Source organism: Rhipicephalus microplus, chromosome 10 (genome assembly GCF_043290135.1).
Source record: "Rhipicephalus microplus isolate Deutch F79 chromosome 10, USDA_Rmic, whole genome shotgun sequence".
In the NCBI taxonomy this organism is placed as follows: Eukaryota; Metazoa; Arthropoda; class Arachnida; order Ixodida; family Ixodidae; genus Rhipicephalus; species Rhipicephalus microplus.
Genome location: NC_134709.1, coordinates 53,614,636 through 53,631,123, shown reverse-complemented (window position 1 = coordinate 53,631,123; position 16,488 = coordinate 53,614,636). Strand labels below are relative to the sequence as shown.

Sequence of the window (16,488 nt, the reverse complement as noted above, 5' to 3'; positions counted from 1 at the left end):
GAGATGCGCCCGAAAGCAGTTCTCAAATCGCGTGAAAAACACGTGAAATTCTAGAGATTGCTCAATTTTCTGGCCATTTTTTATTATGCTGGTAGCTCCGATTGGCTCCAAAGATGTTCTGTGAAGAATGTGGCAGTTCATAGTTGGCACTTCTGGTCTCTATTACAGTGAACCCAAAGAAATTTACTTTGGAAATGCTTGTTCTTTACGTTCCAGTAGTTATGCAGGATTTAACGTTCGTGAATTGAGATGGCTGATTTGCTGGGTTTATGTAGAAACACTTGTGTTCTTTCTTTTTTTTTTTTGCTGTGATGGCAATAATGTAAAAATCTTCTACATTTTCACCGGTATGGTGTAAAACTATGTTACATTGCCCGTAGTTTGCAAGGCTATGTTTATGGCTTTTCCTGCTTTTATTATAGTAGGAAAATTTTGCACAAAAGTAAATTTCCAGTGAGCCCTAGGACCCCCTCCGCCTCCTTGGTTTGAGTGCAAGCGGTTATGCCGTCCATCTTAGAATGATTTCTTTGGCTAGATTTTCTGTCTGCCGATTTTCGCTGAAAGGTGTGTAAAAGAAGAATGCCGAATTGTGCGATCTGTATCCACTGTATGCTGGTGTCTGGTGTAGGCACTCGACCAGCTACAGCTTTGAGGTGCTTGGGATTCCACTTGACCGTGCTTGATCTAATATGCACCCTACATTCCTCAAGTCTGCATTTAAACATATTAAAATGGGCTTACCAATTTTTTGTCATTTTGCAATTGGTACGAAATTTTATTAGCAACTGAGAAGTTGAAACAACAAAAAAATAACTTGGGTGGCAGCCCTGTCGTATCCATTTGTCAAGCTGTGGCTTTCAACACTGTTTAGATGAATAGGTTAAGATTGCTCTCTGAAAGACCCCAAAACTTGCCCTAGCAAGCTGCAGCTCTTTGCCTCGGAAAAGGCCCGTATATGAAAAAAAAACAACTGAATTTGCATGCCAGCATGTAGCTTTTGACTGCAAATTTAGAAATGCTCAATATTTAAAAATTGCATGCTGTAAAAATGTACGTATTTAAAGAAATATACTAAAAATGTGTTGGCCACAATGAAAGGATAATTTTTGGTCTATTTTACTAAATCCTGCTCGCTACTAGTTGACCTATGTGTATTGTCAATATTGCAAAATATAAAAAATTAAAACAGACATGTTGGCTTATGGTCGGCAAAATGGTGTAAAGCGAATTTCCACACATGGAGTAAATTGGTCAGGCAATTGACCTTCCCAGCTTTTGAAGTGGCTTGTGTAAATTTACATTATGGTGTCTACTGATGCATAGAACCTGCAAATGACTTGAAGTCTTGCATTAAAAAGCTAACTGTTGGTGTTAAAACATCTTCAAACAACTGTAGTTTGCCTGATTTTAAGCGTTTAAGCCTGGCTGTATATGAGGCCTGTGCAACTTTTGTGTGGGGCATATATCATACTGTGAACACCCAGAGTAGAACAACAGTGCTAAGACACAGGCTAACTGTTTCATACAAAACATGTTAGTGAGTTTGTTGGTACAATCATGAATATGTATCCTAAAAAGTATTCCATAAAAAAATCACTGGAGTGGTAAGCCAAAACTGCTGCATTTGAGTCGCGTTTGTGCCCAAATGATGTATTGCCGTAGGACAATTCACAGACACATGCATTTCATGGCATCACTACCATGTCTTTATTTTTCACCCCATCAAAAATAAAAAGGTCAGTTCTAACAAGCATCGAGAAAAAATAAACTCATGAAAAGAAATCAAAAAGGACATGCAATGTCAAAAGGCATATGCCAAGTTAGCCGGTGTTAATAAATACCCACCAATTAGTAAAACAGTGTATACGAAAATATCACTTGCAGTCAGTCGACTAGAAACAAATACTTTGCACGTCTACATCAACACTTGTTCAATTTTTCGGGAATCTGGGTAAAGCATATAAAAAAAGCCCTTCATTAGCAGTCCAGCTGCCGTATCGGTAACAAAGGTTTTCCAAGTATCAAAATAGGCTGGCTTGCAAAAACAAACCGTCCCTGTAAAACAGAGTTGTAAACTATATTGACAGCAGACGGTTGCATGCTGAGCAGCTGAAATTACATACATATTAAGTCTGCCACAATAGCTTATGGAACATGGGAATAGCAAGAATTTTTCGCGTAGCAACACATCCGCAGTCTCGATTGATCGTACTTGTTACCTGGAGTCTTGTGTTACATTAGAAGTGCCATGCTAAGACGGCAGCTGCAATTCACGTTTTCTTTGAATTTCCCCGCATACCAAAATCTTATTGGTGACTGTACACGTTAATGGAAAAGAAATGAGCATTAGGAGCTCTTGGAAGCTCTTCACAGAAATCCGAACCAATATCAAACACATGATAGCTTCAAGACGCGGCAAAATTTTCGCTCTTACAAACAACTTCAGTCATTAGCTCTAGGTGCCACTTCGACATTTCTGTACTCCATATATCACACAAAGCATCGCTGATGCACCGTTAGTTTCTCGCTTTAATGTGCTTTGTCATTTCCTAAAGCTACAATTTAACGCAAGTGGCTAGCCATCCACATCTTAACATAGTGGAGTAGTGCTAAAGGGACTACAAGCTTAGTTTTCTAAAAATATGCTAAAGCCGCTGAAACATCAAGTCTACCTAAGCTGTCAGATTTCGGTGCTGCTAACTCCTTCAGTGTTCGGTCTGTGCCCATAAATTACCTTCTCAAGACACTTCAAAAAACGGATATTAAAGGCAGCGTACCTCCTACATAACTTATAATTGCCAGAGAAGATAGAGGAGTGTATTATACACGTTGGCACAGTGGAGGTACTCCGCACTGCGCCAACAATCTTGGAGGTCACGCTTGCAGAGGCGCTACCAGCTGCTTTCGGGTTGGAGGACCCCTACAGAGGGCGCCACACTTTCTCACTTGGTTTCTCTAGGAAATGACTGCATCGTTGCTTCCAGCAGATGAAGTATGCATAGTCGCTGCCTTCTAAATAGCATTTCACTACTCTGACAGTGCTAGCTGTCACTGGAGCGTGCAGCGTGAAAGCCACTAAAACTTTCTTTGTGCTCGAATTCGGTTTGATCTAGCTTTTCGTTACTGGCGGTCGCCTGCCATTTCATAGTCGTAAGCATAGCGTGAGGCAGCCTCCACATATTCGAAGCACTGGTACCGCTCGCAAGTTTTTTCTTTCTCGCATACAAAAGGGCAGTGCCAAAAGCAGTGCTTCCGCTTGATGCTCAAGTCTTTAGCCTTACCTAATATTGCGTTCAATGTGTGATGCTCACTCATTGAGCAACTCTATTAGCAGCAAGTCCAAAAAACACCGACACCCATTGGAATGCATGTCTGGTCTTGCGTGAAGGCAGCAAATGGAAATTTGCAAAATTTGCAGCATCCTATTTTGAATACGTCTGGCAAAAAACACTGAGAATGAGTATCGTTAAGTATTAATGTTTATGCATGCATTCACAGCTGCTCCTATGTTATGGAAGCAACAGTAATGATCATACTGTGTTACTCTTAAAATGTGCTACACTGATCTTACTCTCCAAGGGCAAAGTTTTTTTTTCAAAAATTCCTTCCCATTTCTTAAATTTTTTTTTTTGTTATCCATCAGACCAAATGAACAATCCCGGATAAGGAGGAGCATGACTGCATGAGCTTCAGGCAGATAAGTTCGGCCTAAATAAGAATTTCAAATTTGATACGAAAGCTGTTCCTTATTCTTGCTTAAATAGAACTCGAATGGAATACAGTTTTCATGTGTGGCAGTAGAAACGATGCCCTTGCACTTGGCAGCACAAATGACAGTCGACCTCATTTCATTGGGCATGAGGTATGTGTCTCGTCAGTAGTTGCTTCTGGGATGCATTTGACGTGTGAACGCTCTCGCGAGTGCTCAAATGTGCATGATGTCGCCATGTGTCACTAGTAGCAAAGGGACAGGGCAGCCAAGCTTTCCCATTAGGGAGGTAGGCAGCAGTCGCTGCTAAACAGTTTAGCATGCTAACTTTTTTTTTCCATACAAGCACAAGCAAAGGGTCAAACCTCTACACATGGCTCCAAAATCATTCAACTTGAGTTCCAAAAAAAAAAAAAAAGGTAGGAAGAAGATGGAAGCTTGCGAAGAAAAATCTGTAAGCAGGGGTTGTGTCGAGCCGACGTTTCGACAAGCGGACCGGATTTCAAGTTCTGTTCTAGCCTTGAGAAAGACAGGTCCGCTTGTCAAAACATCACGCTTGACATGACTCCTGTTTATGGATTTTTCATAAACTTAAGTTTGTAGCATCGACAGTTGCAGACAGGGCTATAGGTGAATATGATGACGACTCTGGGATAACCAGGCATTTCACGATAATTGTCTATTAAGGGTGTTGTTTTCCTGTGCTACGAAAACGTACTACTTGGACGAGAACCAGACACAAGTGAATCTTCTCATTTTTACGCCAATCCCCGAGGCGCTGCAATTTCAATCACTTAGTCGGCGCCTGCAAAGCAAAGTGTTAAAGAGTACACAGTACAGTCAAAGAAGGCATGCCTAGACGCACAACGTGGCCGTTTAAGGACTTTTGCTGGAAATGCAACAATTTACAGAGCAGGAGATTTGAGTAAAGGCTGGCTATCTCCGTAGCTTCAAGACACAGCCCAGTGTCTGTATTTCCAATATGTACTAATTGTCATCCTAAGTCAGTTTCACTTCTCACAGAGTTAATCTTGCCGTAGTGCTGCACGGCCTTACTCTGGCTACACTAGAAAGCAGCTCGGAACTTCGATGTTTTCTCGAATCCTGTGGGCCTGCTAACTTTTGCAGTCAAAGGCGAGTTTGAATGTCATCTAGTCTTGGTACCCTCACAGTCCCTTATAGATCACTTTTTTCTGCATTAGGCAGGGGAGAGAAGGAGGTAGAGAACCTGAGCATGGTTCGTTAAGTACTAAAACCAAGTACAATGATAGGAAAGTGCTACAACAGCCACCGTCAAAGCACACAAATATGTACTTCCAATAACTGCTACCTAATTGTACACCGGTAATGCACTTATCTCTATTTAGACTTTGGCTGCTGCTTATCACAGCTCGAGCTTCGCCATAGCGGACAAATTGATATGAGCAGTACCAAAGCGATGCCTAAAAAGCTTGCACACTTTACAACGTCCTCGAGGGTTTTTTCTTTTCTTAAAAGTCCAATATGTTACTATCTTTCATCTTAGCTCAGTCTCTTGAAGCATAGCAGAATTCTCAAGAGTGTGGTACACTTACACAGAGTTAACAAGCACACATTCACAGTGTGATGCTGCAAATACAGACAGCAACTAGTTGATCACCATAATCGCACATTTCACAGTAACTAGCATTTACACTATGCAAATACAAGAGCGTATTCATGTTGTTATGCGCAGTCAAGAAACGGAATGGACTCCAACGACTGGCTGGCAATGGGAACGGTCACAAGTGCATCAAAGCAGCCAAATGCAAACAACATGGCCTCTATTACAAAGATGTTTCGCCCCCAACCCATAAATTCACTCATGGACTAAGTGCTGCTTCTCTGTGAGTGAACTTGCACAACATTCACACTACCGATGTATGGCTTGCTAAAATATTGTTATCGTCAGGCACAGTTAAGCTGTGATTTTTATGAAATAGTGAAACACTAAACTGTGGAATGCATCATACCGGTTTTGACTTAGGTAATCTCTTGACACAACAATTTTTGTTACATAAACACTCAGTAGCTTTTTATCTTAGAAAAAAAGCAGCACACTGTACATCAATACATGTATGCTTATGAAAAACGCGCATTAAGGACCACAAAAGGACATGCATACATGACCGACCCTTACTGACAATTTTAAAAGTACACACAAGTCTCGCGCAATTTCGCTGGTGTCACGAAACTGAACTACAATCGGTACTCTGGAATGTTTCATATATGGTACAGACCACCGTATCCCATCACTTTTTTTCTTTTCGGAAAACTAGTTTTTCGCACTAAGCAGAATGTTTCGAGACAACCTTACGGATAAAAAAAAGAAAAAACTTTTTCTCTGTGCATTCAGTCGCAGAGGTGTACCTCATCTACACTTTTTCCTAACGTGGTGTAAACGTCACGTGTCATAAAACATTATATGGTGCGCAAGGTGCACCTTGCAAAGCAATGTGGCTGGGTTTCGACATGCACACAGTACAGTTTATGAGTTGTTAGTAAGAACAGAGGTGCTGAGTATGAGCAAACTTAAGGCCACCAAACGTGCTGAAAAATCTGGCTCCTTCTGGATATGAGATGTAGTATAGATGGCAATGGCTCCCCCTTTATGTAGCTCCACAGCACATCTTAGTTCATGCAAACTTTGATATATAACGAATTATCAGTTATACCGAAGTAAATGTAGCATAGCCTTGCAATAAATACAGAGCCAATGTTAAACATCTATAACGAACTTTTTTTTGGATATAACAAAGTTATTTTTGTTGCTGATGTGACTTTGTTATAAGCAGGCTTGAGAGCAATTTTTGAGTGAGGTGCTGCATCGAACAAGAGGAATACGAGACCTGGATAAAGAGAACACTCACTCTTGTCTCTGTGTGTTATCTTGCATGCTGCATCACGGACACGTGTACACCTTGCTATGATTAGTCACCAACTCATCCGTATGACTGTCAGCTTTGCTGTACAGCGCATCATTCTTGTTTCTACTTGCAACTGCAGTGAACATCAAGTCTGAACTGAAAGCAGGCGTGTTTCTTCTAACAGGGTGCTAAGCTGCTAACGTGTCTCAACATGCTGCTTATGCTACATTAAAAACATGACATTAGAGCTGGTTCATCTCCGTATGTCGATTTTTTGAAACGTGAAATTGAAGTGTGCACAATTGGGGAGAAGATAATGCGAGGATGCACAAGTGTGCAGGAAAAGAAAATTGTCCCAGCATGCAGATTTATGTCGGTTGGCCAGTTTGGTATAATTTGGTCGTTATTACCTATCAGTGTTACGAAGCAATCTCTGCTACTGAAGATACGTGAAGGCAACATCCACGGTGTGGGAACTTGTGACGTGGCCTCTGCGCTGAATGTTCTGTCAGGTGCAGTGCTTTCGTCACATTTAAGCGAATACGTGAGGCGTCTATGGTTTTCATGCTAAATCTTCCCACAAATCTGCGTTTTGTGATGATGGCTTTTTTCAAGGAGTTCACATGCCTTAGCTGGGCAGTGTCACTGCACATGCAAGCTTCGCCGTAGAGGATGTTGTCATCTAGTTCTTGTTCATACCTCTTTAGAACCAACCAGAACTTCTTTTGAGCTTTGATGCACGCTCGTTCCTACACACCTGAAAAACTAGTTTGAGTTTGGTTTCGACAACTCAAAGCTAGATGCATAAACGGACCATCGCCGGGGTTCGCAAATGGGAACTAGGTTTCCGCTCCCTTCAATGCATGCCAAGCCGTGACGAGTTCTACCATCACAATACATCACAATACATGCTGAGCAGTGACAACTTCCTCTGTTATAATGCGTAATGCATGCTAAACCGAAGTTGTGATGGGTTCTGCCGTCGCAATGCATGCAAGGACGCAACAGGTTAGGCCATCGCAACGTGGCAGATTCATCGGCGCAGCGAGCACTCTAGGCAAGCGGCAAAGAAGAGCAGGAGTTGCACTAGCAGTAGGAAAGTGGCCGTCTTCTGTGGATCCTGTAGGGGCTCTGACATTCACTTGGGCACCAGTCCTCTAGACTCAGGGTAACAAATGCTCGCCGTGGACGAAGCCACCTCGGAAGCCAAGTCCTGTGGCTCCTGATGGCGGTGGCGTGCCGATTTTGACCTGCGTGTGTGCGTGTTGAGGGATTAAAAAGATTTGATTGTAGTGTAAAGTAATGTAAGTGTTGGTAATGTAACATTATAGAACTGTGTGGATAATTTGGTTTACGAAATGGCACGGTAATGATACCTACAGATTTCACACACACCCACACACGGGCTTTCAGCTGAGCAGTAAAAAGAAAAAACAAATATTCATTTATATAAAGAATCACTCCATTTACAGAGAGCAATGGCTCAACTTCATTTAACACTACCAAGTCACATTGCCAATAAGAAATGAAGGGCAATTTTACACCTCACCAAGATGGTGCTGAGTGGTGCTTACACCTCACCAAGATGGTGCATAACACTGAATTTTTTTCGCCAGTCTTTTATATATGTATCTTAAAAAAGTTAAATACACCACACAGTACTGCAAAATGAAATGTCCAGTATAAGAACAGTGCGATTCGCTTGGAGCAAGCTTGGGCAAATAAGTGATTATGCCAAGCACGGCAAATTCAACCAAGTGAAAACAAGCTTGTTGCCTAAAATGACTAGTTTTAGGGTGAAAGATAAGTTAGTATGCGCAACCAATATAAAGCTTTACGAAAATGCCGAGTATTTAGAAAAGCTGGAGTAAGTGCATAGTCTGCTGCAAAAAAAAAAAACAGTTATGAATAATTAAGCACAATGCAACTTCGTTCCAGCTCTTCTAAACTGAAATTACAAAATTCTTTTACACTGCTACCTAGATAAACATGTTTGTGCAGGAAAGTTCAGGTCGCTCACGCCACGTCAAGCTGCTAATCTCGCAGTGCTGTGGTATTAGTGCACATACAATTAATGCGCTATGTGCAGAGAAGAGAAAAATTAACTGCACCTAGAGCGATGGCTTTTCTCCCTTCCGTATTGTCTCGGTTCACCGCGCAGTTGAAAGATGCTTAGACTGCAGAAAGAGAGAAGGGCACACAGTGCTTTGTTAAAGCGTACAGCTTGAAAAGAGAAATTGCTGTTTCTGTGAACTTTGATAAACATCTTGTACTCTATGATTAAATACAATTACTAAACAGTCAAGAAATATTGTCATGAATGATAAAAGGCCCTAAAATTTATATTTGCCTAAAATCATAGCTGACAGCAATTAGAAGAACCGGCAACGAATCGCAAGTCCAAAAGAAACACCTCAATTCTTTAAAAGGAGACTGATGAAAAGAGAGAGAGATTCTTTATTAGGAAAAACATATTTTTGCCAGCGTACTGAAAAGAAGGATGACTTCAGGTCTATTAGTAAATTGTGCATAAGACCATAAATGCCATTCTTCCAGCGAGAGAAATGCCCGGTAAGCTAGAAACGATGCAGGAAGGAAAGGTTGATTTTTTGATTTGTGGTTTTTAACGTCCCAAAACCACCATATGATTATGAGAGACACCGTAGTGGAGGGCTCCAGAAATTTCGACCACCTGGGGTTCTTTAACGTGCACCCAAATCTGAGCACACGGGCCTACAACATTTCCGCCTCCATTGGAAATGCAGCCGCCGCAGCCGGGATTCGAACCTGCGACCTACGGGTCAGCAGCCGAGTACCATAGCCACTAGACCACCGCAGTGGGGGGGAGGGGGGGGGGGCAGGAAGGAAAGATGGGTCGCAACACTGCCCCGAACTTTCTGCATCAGTTCACAGTGATGTTGCAAGATTTGACAGCATCTGCTGGGGCCTACGTCATTATGCATCACTTAACGGAGGATTACACTGAACTTATTAACACTACCAGATCACTTGAGATGAAAAGTTCTGGAAACTTGTGTTTAGTCAGTGTGGGCAAAAAACTAAAATGTAGAAGTTTCTCCAGAAAGGCAAAGCCTTGATAGTCATAACAATGCGTAGAACAGCTACACAAAGGATTGTAGTTTTATTGGCCCTGCATATTATATAGGCTTGTGCGAATATGCGAATGTTTCGAATATTTGAATGAATATTGCAGTATTTGAATCCGTGTCAATTCGAATTTAAATTAGTGAATATTTCAAAGTATTTGAAATGAATGAATAGATGTATATTAGTCTGCATGTAGCCCCTGTAAAGCTGGTTTCACCAGCGCGGAGGCGTGCTAAGCCGTGAAAACAGCTATTTAAATGTATATCACTTCACATGTGACACACTGTAAAGGTAGTTTCACTGCAGTGAAGAGGTGTGAAACCGTGAAAACACCTATTCAAGAAAATTTCGCAAAGCTCAATTTACAACATAATAACCTCGCATGATTCATAATTTATTGAACTCTAAAAGCATTTTATACCAGCCTATATGCTCTTGATTATAGTACATTTTAAAACGTGACATATTTTACAGGTTATCACTGGAATTCTACCGAAAGTCAAATCCTGCTACTATTCAAAGCCGTTTCCACTTCCTCCGAAAAAATAGCATTTGCTCAGGACTTGTTTTAATTAAAAAAAAATACTGTGCACATTCGTTAGGTCATGGCAAATATGCTCACTTTCCTTTATAATATGTGATACACTCAAGCTTTGATATAACGAACCCATATATAACGAAGTATTGGTTACAATGAAGTGAATAAAGATTAGTCTTGAAATAGATATAGTGTTAGGAATAAACCTTTATAACGAACTTTCAGATACAACGAACTCATTTTTGTGTAAGTTGTGTATGATGAGGTCCGAGTGTATATACTACTCGAATTTGATTAGGTATTATTCGACCAATATCACTATTTGCATTGAACCGAAAATTGACTATTAACAGAAGCCTAATATTATAGTAAACACATACGTACTAGTTAAGCTGACGAAAGCATTCTTGCTTAGTTGACAAATTTAGTTGTACATGCACGCATAGGCAAACCTAAACATGTGTCATTTTATGACCACGAACAGTGACTTTCACAATGTTGGCATGCCTGACATTACAAACAGAAGCAAGGAAGCGCATTACATTGCTGTGAGTTGCAAAATGAGGTGCATAGAGATCCAAGGAAAAATTTAAGGGGGCAGCATTCGTACAGTAAGTTACGAAAGTTTAGACACCACTAGATCTAAGAAATCTTTAAATTTCTCAGCGACTTGTTACTGTGTTCAGTTGAACTGCGCAATACATGTTGAGGCATTTTATAACAGGCTGAAGATCTAAACTGAAGGCTGTGAAGGAGTACGCAGTGTCTCCTGGTTCTAAACTTTGAACGCTGACTGTACAGTCGTCAGCACCTTTAACAAGAACACTTCAATGCATGGCCAGGGCTAGTCTGATTGATGCCAGCCACGAAGCGCTGGGCGCTTTTGCCGAGATAATACTTCGGTAGGTTTGGATAGTATGTCGGCATGTATGTTAGCAACTTGGCAACAGAACCCAATCGTACGTGGCGCCTGCGTCAATCAAACTGCTGCAGGACACGCGGCGGAGCGTTCGTGTTAAAGGTGCTGACGGCTGTACATGCACATATAGATAGATGCATAAGGTCAGCCCAGCAGGTTTTGAACAAAAAGAGACGTTGAGTACCAGAAGGGGGGCATTCACTTTCTCGAGCTTGCGGCCTCACTCACCTGGCATCGATGTCGAGGTCTTCCTCTTCTCTCAGGGCATCGTCCAGGACGGCCTTGAGGTGTGGCGACATGGCGGGGGCATTGTAGTCTCGCGTCGTTCGCACGGGCATGTCCAGTTCAACCTGTAGGATGTGCTCGCCCTGCAGCGTTGTTTGTTGCCACGCAATAAGCCGAGCTGGCTCTCAAATCGATGCCTCTCGTCACACAATGTGCAAGAAAGGCAAATATCGCCAAGCATTGTTTTACTTTTGAATGCGAGAGCATGTCTCGGCATTCTATGCTTTTACCAAGAGAGAGCGGCAACACAAAACTTCACTGCAATTTGCGAGCATATTAATGTAAAGACAAAAGAGGCAAATAGATATAGGCAGGGGGGCTGACTGTTGAAATAACTTCCGGTTTGCCGTCCTACAATAGGGAGAGATAAGAAAAAAAGGACGCAAAGAGGAGAAAAATATCGGTAAGTATGGAATAACAGAGTTACAGTCTCTCTAAAGGCCACTGCCATGCAAAAACACAGCAATGCCTTGATTAACTTCAGCGCCACCTAGGACTGGCATTGTAGAACCGCCTGCTCTGAAGGTATGGCTTTTCTCATCGAGATCAGCAGACATTGTCACCAGAAATGGCCTCTGTGAGTGCTAGAGCAATGGCAAAGCAAGTGAGTGAATTTAGAGTGATCTATGCTCAGCTACAATAACCTGCTACCCCCAAATAAAAGTAGGCTGCACGAAAGCAAGCACGAAAAGTGCTTCTTTTTTTCTGGTCGTCTCTTCTATTGTTCGTGTATATTAACTGTTTTATTATTTATGTATAGTACCAGTGTTTACATTAGATGGCTTGATTTGCTGTCAATATCATCGCAGACTACTTTCTCTGAAAGAGAGTGTCAAGCACCCCTCAAAAAAAGGAAATGTCGTACCTTTGACTTGAGGCTTGACTTGGCCGAAGGTGGTCTCAATGGCTCCATAGCCCTGAAAAACAGGCACACGTGCCTTGATGCTTTCGTAAATGGACATTTGCTGCTGTAGCTACCAAGGGCACTGGCTACTGGTTACCACAGTTAGAGTAACAGATATATAAATTGACCATGAAAGTGGACAAGGTAGCCGCCGCTGCCATAGCATGACCGATACTACGCTGCATGCATGGTGCGGAGATTGTGCGTTTGCATCACCAAGCTGTCTTTTTCCCATTTGCGTTATTTTCTTTGGTCTCGAAATCACTGTACTTCATTCAAAAACCGTGAATTTCGCAATGCTTTCGTTGACTTTTTATTGTAGGGTCTAACCAAAATGGGCCTCTTGATCGATTTAACTTCCTGTTCATGCAACTGATAAAGCATTTCACTTTCATTAGCTTTGCAGAGAGAGCCTCAATGAACAAAGGTGAAGTTAAATGCTACTCTTTTAATAGTGTGCGGTGCATTTTGGAAGGCCTGTACAGAAAAAGAAAAGGTCTGAAAACGTGCTGCATTAGAACAAATGGTCAACTGAATTCTAGATTTCTTTTTACTACTCTATCTTATTTAATTAGCTAGCTTTATGTCTGTTAGCTGCGATGACAGTGCAGTGAGTGTGTGAGATTACTATATAACATGCAATTAGGATAGCTACAGCTGGCACGCCGTTAAATCTGTATTCTAAAAGCAGCTACTCATGCTTGTGTTTCCATGTTCAGAAACGGAGATTCGATAAGTGCATAAGTAAGTAAACAACTGCCAACTTAAAAAAAAAAAAAAGGTGTAGAGACATACCCCGGAACTTCGGACAGCGGCAGCAAGGCCCACTGATCTTCATCTTCGTCGTAGACGACTCGCGAAAGAATCTTCACTTTCTCTTCAGGTGGAATGAAGTTTTCGATGATGAGGTATCTGCAGATAGCGTGCAGGAATGTGTGTGAAAAAATACAGTTTGCTTTGATTTCTCAGAGTCATTGCAACAAATTAATAATATCCAGAAAAAATTGTAGCAGAGTCTTTTTTCTGGTGGGTGTCTATGATTGTGCAAAGTATATTATGGCTTTTTGGTGCATACAACACAATTTGTACATTTTTTAAATGTTTACTGTGGCTAGATCTGTGACATTGTGGGTGATTGTTTCTCTAATAAATGATTCGCTGCTGACATGAGCACCCAAGCGTGACTCACTTGAGCTTGAGTTCCTTGGTAAGTTCGTTTTGAGTCTGTTCGAGGTCGCGGCGTTCTTTCGAGTGCTCCTCCTGGAGGTCCTGAATTTCGGTCTTCACTGACTGTAGCTTTGCAAACAGCTGCGCCATTTCGTTTTTGGTAGCGAGGAGAAAGAAGAAGTATGCAGGGTCAGGATATTAGTTGCACATTAAGAGCCTGAAGTTGGTTGAAAGAAATTCGAACCTTTCTGAGCTTTTTCGTCTTGATGTCGACCTCCTGCTGGAGTGACGTATACGTCTCTTTTATCTCTGAGGTGCCTTCCTCTTGCATTTCGAGCTGCTGCTGCATTTCCCGTTCACGCCTCTGCACGTTGGAAATGAAGCCGACGAGTTTTAATCAAAACTGAATTCCGAAAGGTCCCACGCCAGAACCAAGGCGTAGTTTTGACTTATCAATAAGACCGGCTTTCACCAACCAAGATAGTTACACATGTTATCACTTTAAATAAGGTGCACCTTAATATAACAAAACATTGTTCAATATTTTCAATTGTTTTAATCAGAATTCGTGTGTGTTGTGGAAAGTAAAGCCCATTCAGGAATGTACGAAACCACCAACAACTGCACCAAAACGTACCAGCAGCTAACTGACACATTTCATTCGAAGATCAGATTTTCGATTAATAATGACTGTGCGTGATGCTGTAGTACTGTGATAGGTCTTTGTTTTACTGAACACTAATTTGCCTGATCGAAAGTTTTATCCTGATTAGATTGGCTGGCACATTTTTCACTCTCACAACCACATGCTAATATCAAGGCAATTCACTTTGGGAGAGTGTTCGTTGTCCTGACACACAATGGGTTGTAAAAAAAACAGTCTTCCTTCAAGACACGAGTTTTAATGAGAAGGCAGACCCACCAAGGTTGTCTAGCAGTCATAATGCTCAACGGCAGACCTGGAGGTCGAGGGATCGAATCACGGCCGCTGTGGCTGCATTTTTGATGAAGGTGAAAGTGCTTGTGTGCTTAAATTTGAGTGCACGTCAAAAAAAAAAAAAAAAAAAAAAAAAAAAAAAAAAACAAATCAGATGACTGAAATTTCCTGAGCCCTCCATTACGACATCTCTCATGATCGTGTCGTTGTTTTGAGACGTAAAGCCCCAGCTATTATTGATAAGGCCGTCCTCCAATCAGAATTTCGAAAGAGGCAATGAAGAAAATATGCAGTTATGATCATTGTTCATCACTTGCTCTTCTTGCATTTCACATAGATACATAATGCATGTGTAACTTCCTTTTTTTATTAATGTTCATTTCTTTTATCATTTGGAAGTACAGCACATCACAAGAAAAAGAAGTGGTGGTGATAAAAAGCTGTTGCCCTTTAAAAAGTCAATCTTGATAGCACGAAATTCCTGTAACTTGCTTAAAACAGAAAGCTTACCTCGCAATTATATGGCAATACATAATTATTCATTTATAGTATATGTATGTATATGCAAGTTAAGAAAACATGCTCTGATGACCTGTGCTTGTCAAAAATCATTAAGAAAGTGGTGAAATACCCATGCGAATGCAGCTTGTCACAAGCAAAGAGTGGCAATAGCACACGAGGAGTTTAGGCCTTAGCAATGGGTATTAGGCATGTTAATTTCTGTGCAGAAGCTTTGTTGACAAGCCTAATATGTGTCACTATCAGCAACCCCTCTTGGTCAGTATCCGTTCTCTTCTCCTATCAGCGCATGCTCATGAGTCTTTACAATGGGCGAGTGTTGCCACCTTTTGCTCGGCGATCTCCTGGCGCCTCTGCTCGAGGGCCCTCTGCTGCTCGTTGGTGTGGTCGACGATGTTCTTGTCGCCTGACAGGAGCTTGCTCTCCATCGCCCGAACCTTCAGGGCCAGCTTGTCGGCCGCCTCCTGCTCCCGTAACAGCTGCTCCTGCCGCTTTTGAACCTCGCCCAACAGGCGCTCCCGCTCCTGTGAGGCAACGCGATTGGTGTCATCATCCACCGAGTTAAGTTGTCCAGCTCGCCCCTTGCGACACCCCATTTCATTTTTTCACCGCGTACAGCGTTACTTTTCCACTCTAAAAAAGAAGTGTAAATTTAAGGGCTTGTTTCCCTTTGCTAGAACAATGCTTATGAGAACAGACAATGATGGCAAGGAAATCATGGGAAATGTTATTAGAAGTAATTGTAATGAAACATGTGAGGAAAGAAAAGTGGACGAAAAGGTAAATTGCCGTCAGCAGGGACCGCTTCCTGTGCCCTTTGAATAACGCGTCTGATGCTCTATCAACTGAGCGACAGCGACGGTTGCGCACCCATCTACTTCGTGGGGTATTCAGGGCGTCCCAGTTATCACGCAGCATGATATAAAAAAGAGGAACGGCGTTATGCGAAGCAAGCTTGGGGCATATTGTCCCCAGCGTACTGAAGTACCTGCTACTAAATTTTTTAATTAATGACCATCAACTAATTAGTCAACATTGTAATTTGAAAAATACTTGCTTAATTATGAAGATGTCAATGAGGCAAATGTGTGCATGTTGAAATGATATTCGATATCTGCCTGTGCTACTTCTAACAACATATTGATTGCGTGCTCTTTTTTTTTGTGTGAATAAAGAAAGCCCGCGAAATATGAAACATATCACGTGACTGTGCTCACACTCGCAAAAGAAAGCAGCGCCCTCAAATAATGTTACTGTAAGTCGCTTTGCCTCTTATCCATTGCCGGAGACAGCGTTTGGCACATTGGCAAGGGTACAGGTGAGGTGCCAACAGCGTGTGTAGCAGTTTTGCAGTGATTCCTTCGGCTTGATTGTCGCTATCGCCAGTCATATCTCTTGGTCAGCTACTGTCCCCATTGATAACGCCGCAGGATCACTGTTCTGAGTGATTACAGTCTGGCTGTGTAATATAGCGCAAGCAGTATGTTTTTTTTTTCTAAATTTCCTTCATTGTTACT

At 41.8% G+C, this 16,488-nt stretch overlaps 1 protein-coding gene across 3 annotated transcripts in view; it reads right to left on the bottom strand.

The window, feature by feature from the left end:
- Positions 1-7,510: 7,510 nt before the first annotated feature.
- Positions 7,511-16,488, bottom strand: part of Klp68D (kinesin-like protein 68D) — a 42,896-nt gene continuing 33,918 nt past the window's right edge. For 2 of the 3 annotated variants that reach the window (XM_075875668.1, XM_037432389.2), the window contains exons 15-22: positions 15,298-15,495; positions 13,760-13,879; positions 13,538-13,656; positions 13,144-13,260; positions 12,310-12,361; positions 11,388-11,527; positions 8,706-8,771; positions 7,511-7,844 (exon numbers count right to left, since the gene is read on the bottom strand). In XM_075875668.1, the coding sequence (XP_075731783.1) occupies positions 7,733-7,844; positions 8,706-8,771; positions 11,388-11,527; positions 12,310-12,361; positions 13,144-13,260; positions 13,538-13,656; positions 13,760-13,879; positions 15,298-15,495 (924 nt within the window). In that variant the 3' untranslated portion in view covers positions 7,511-7,732. The remainder of the gene's footprint in view (positions 7,845-8,705; positions 8,772-11,387; positions 11,528-12,309; positions 12,362-13,143; positions 13,261-13,537; positions 13,657-13,759; positions 13,880-15,297; positions 15,496-16,488) is intronic. The other variant, XM_037432390.2, reaches the window with a different exon arrangement.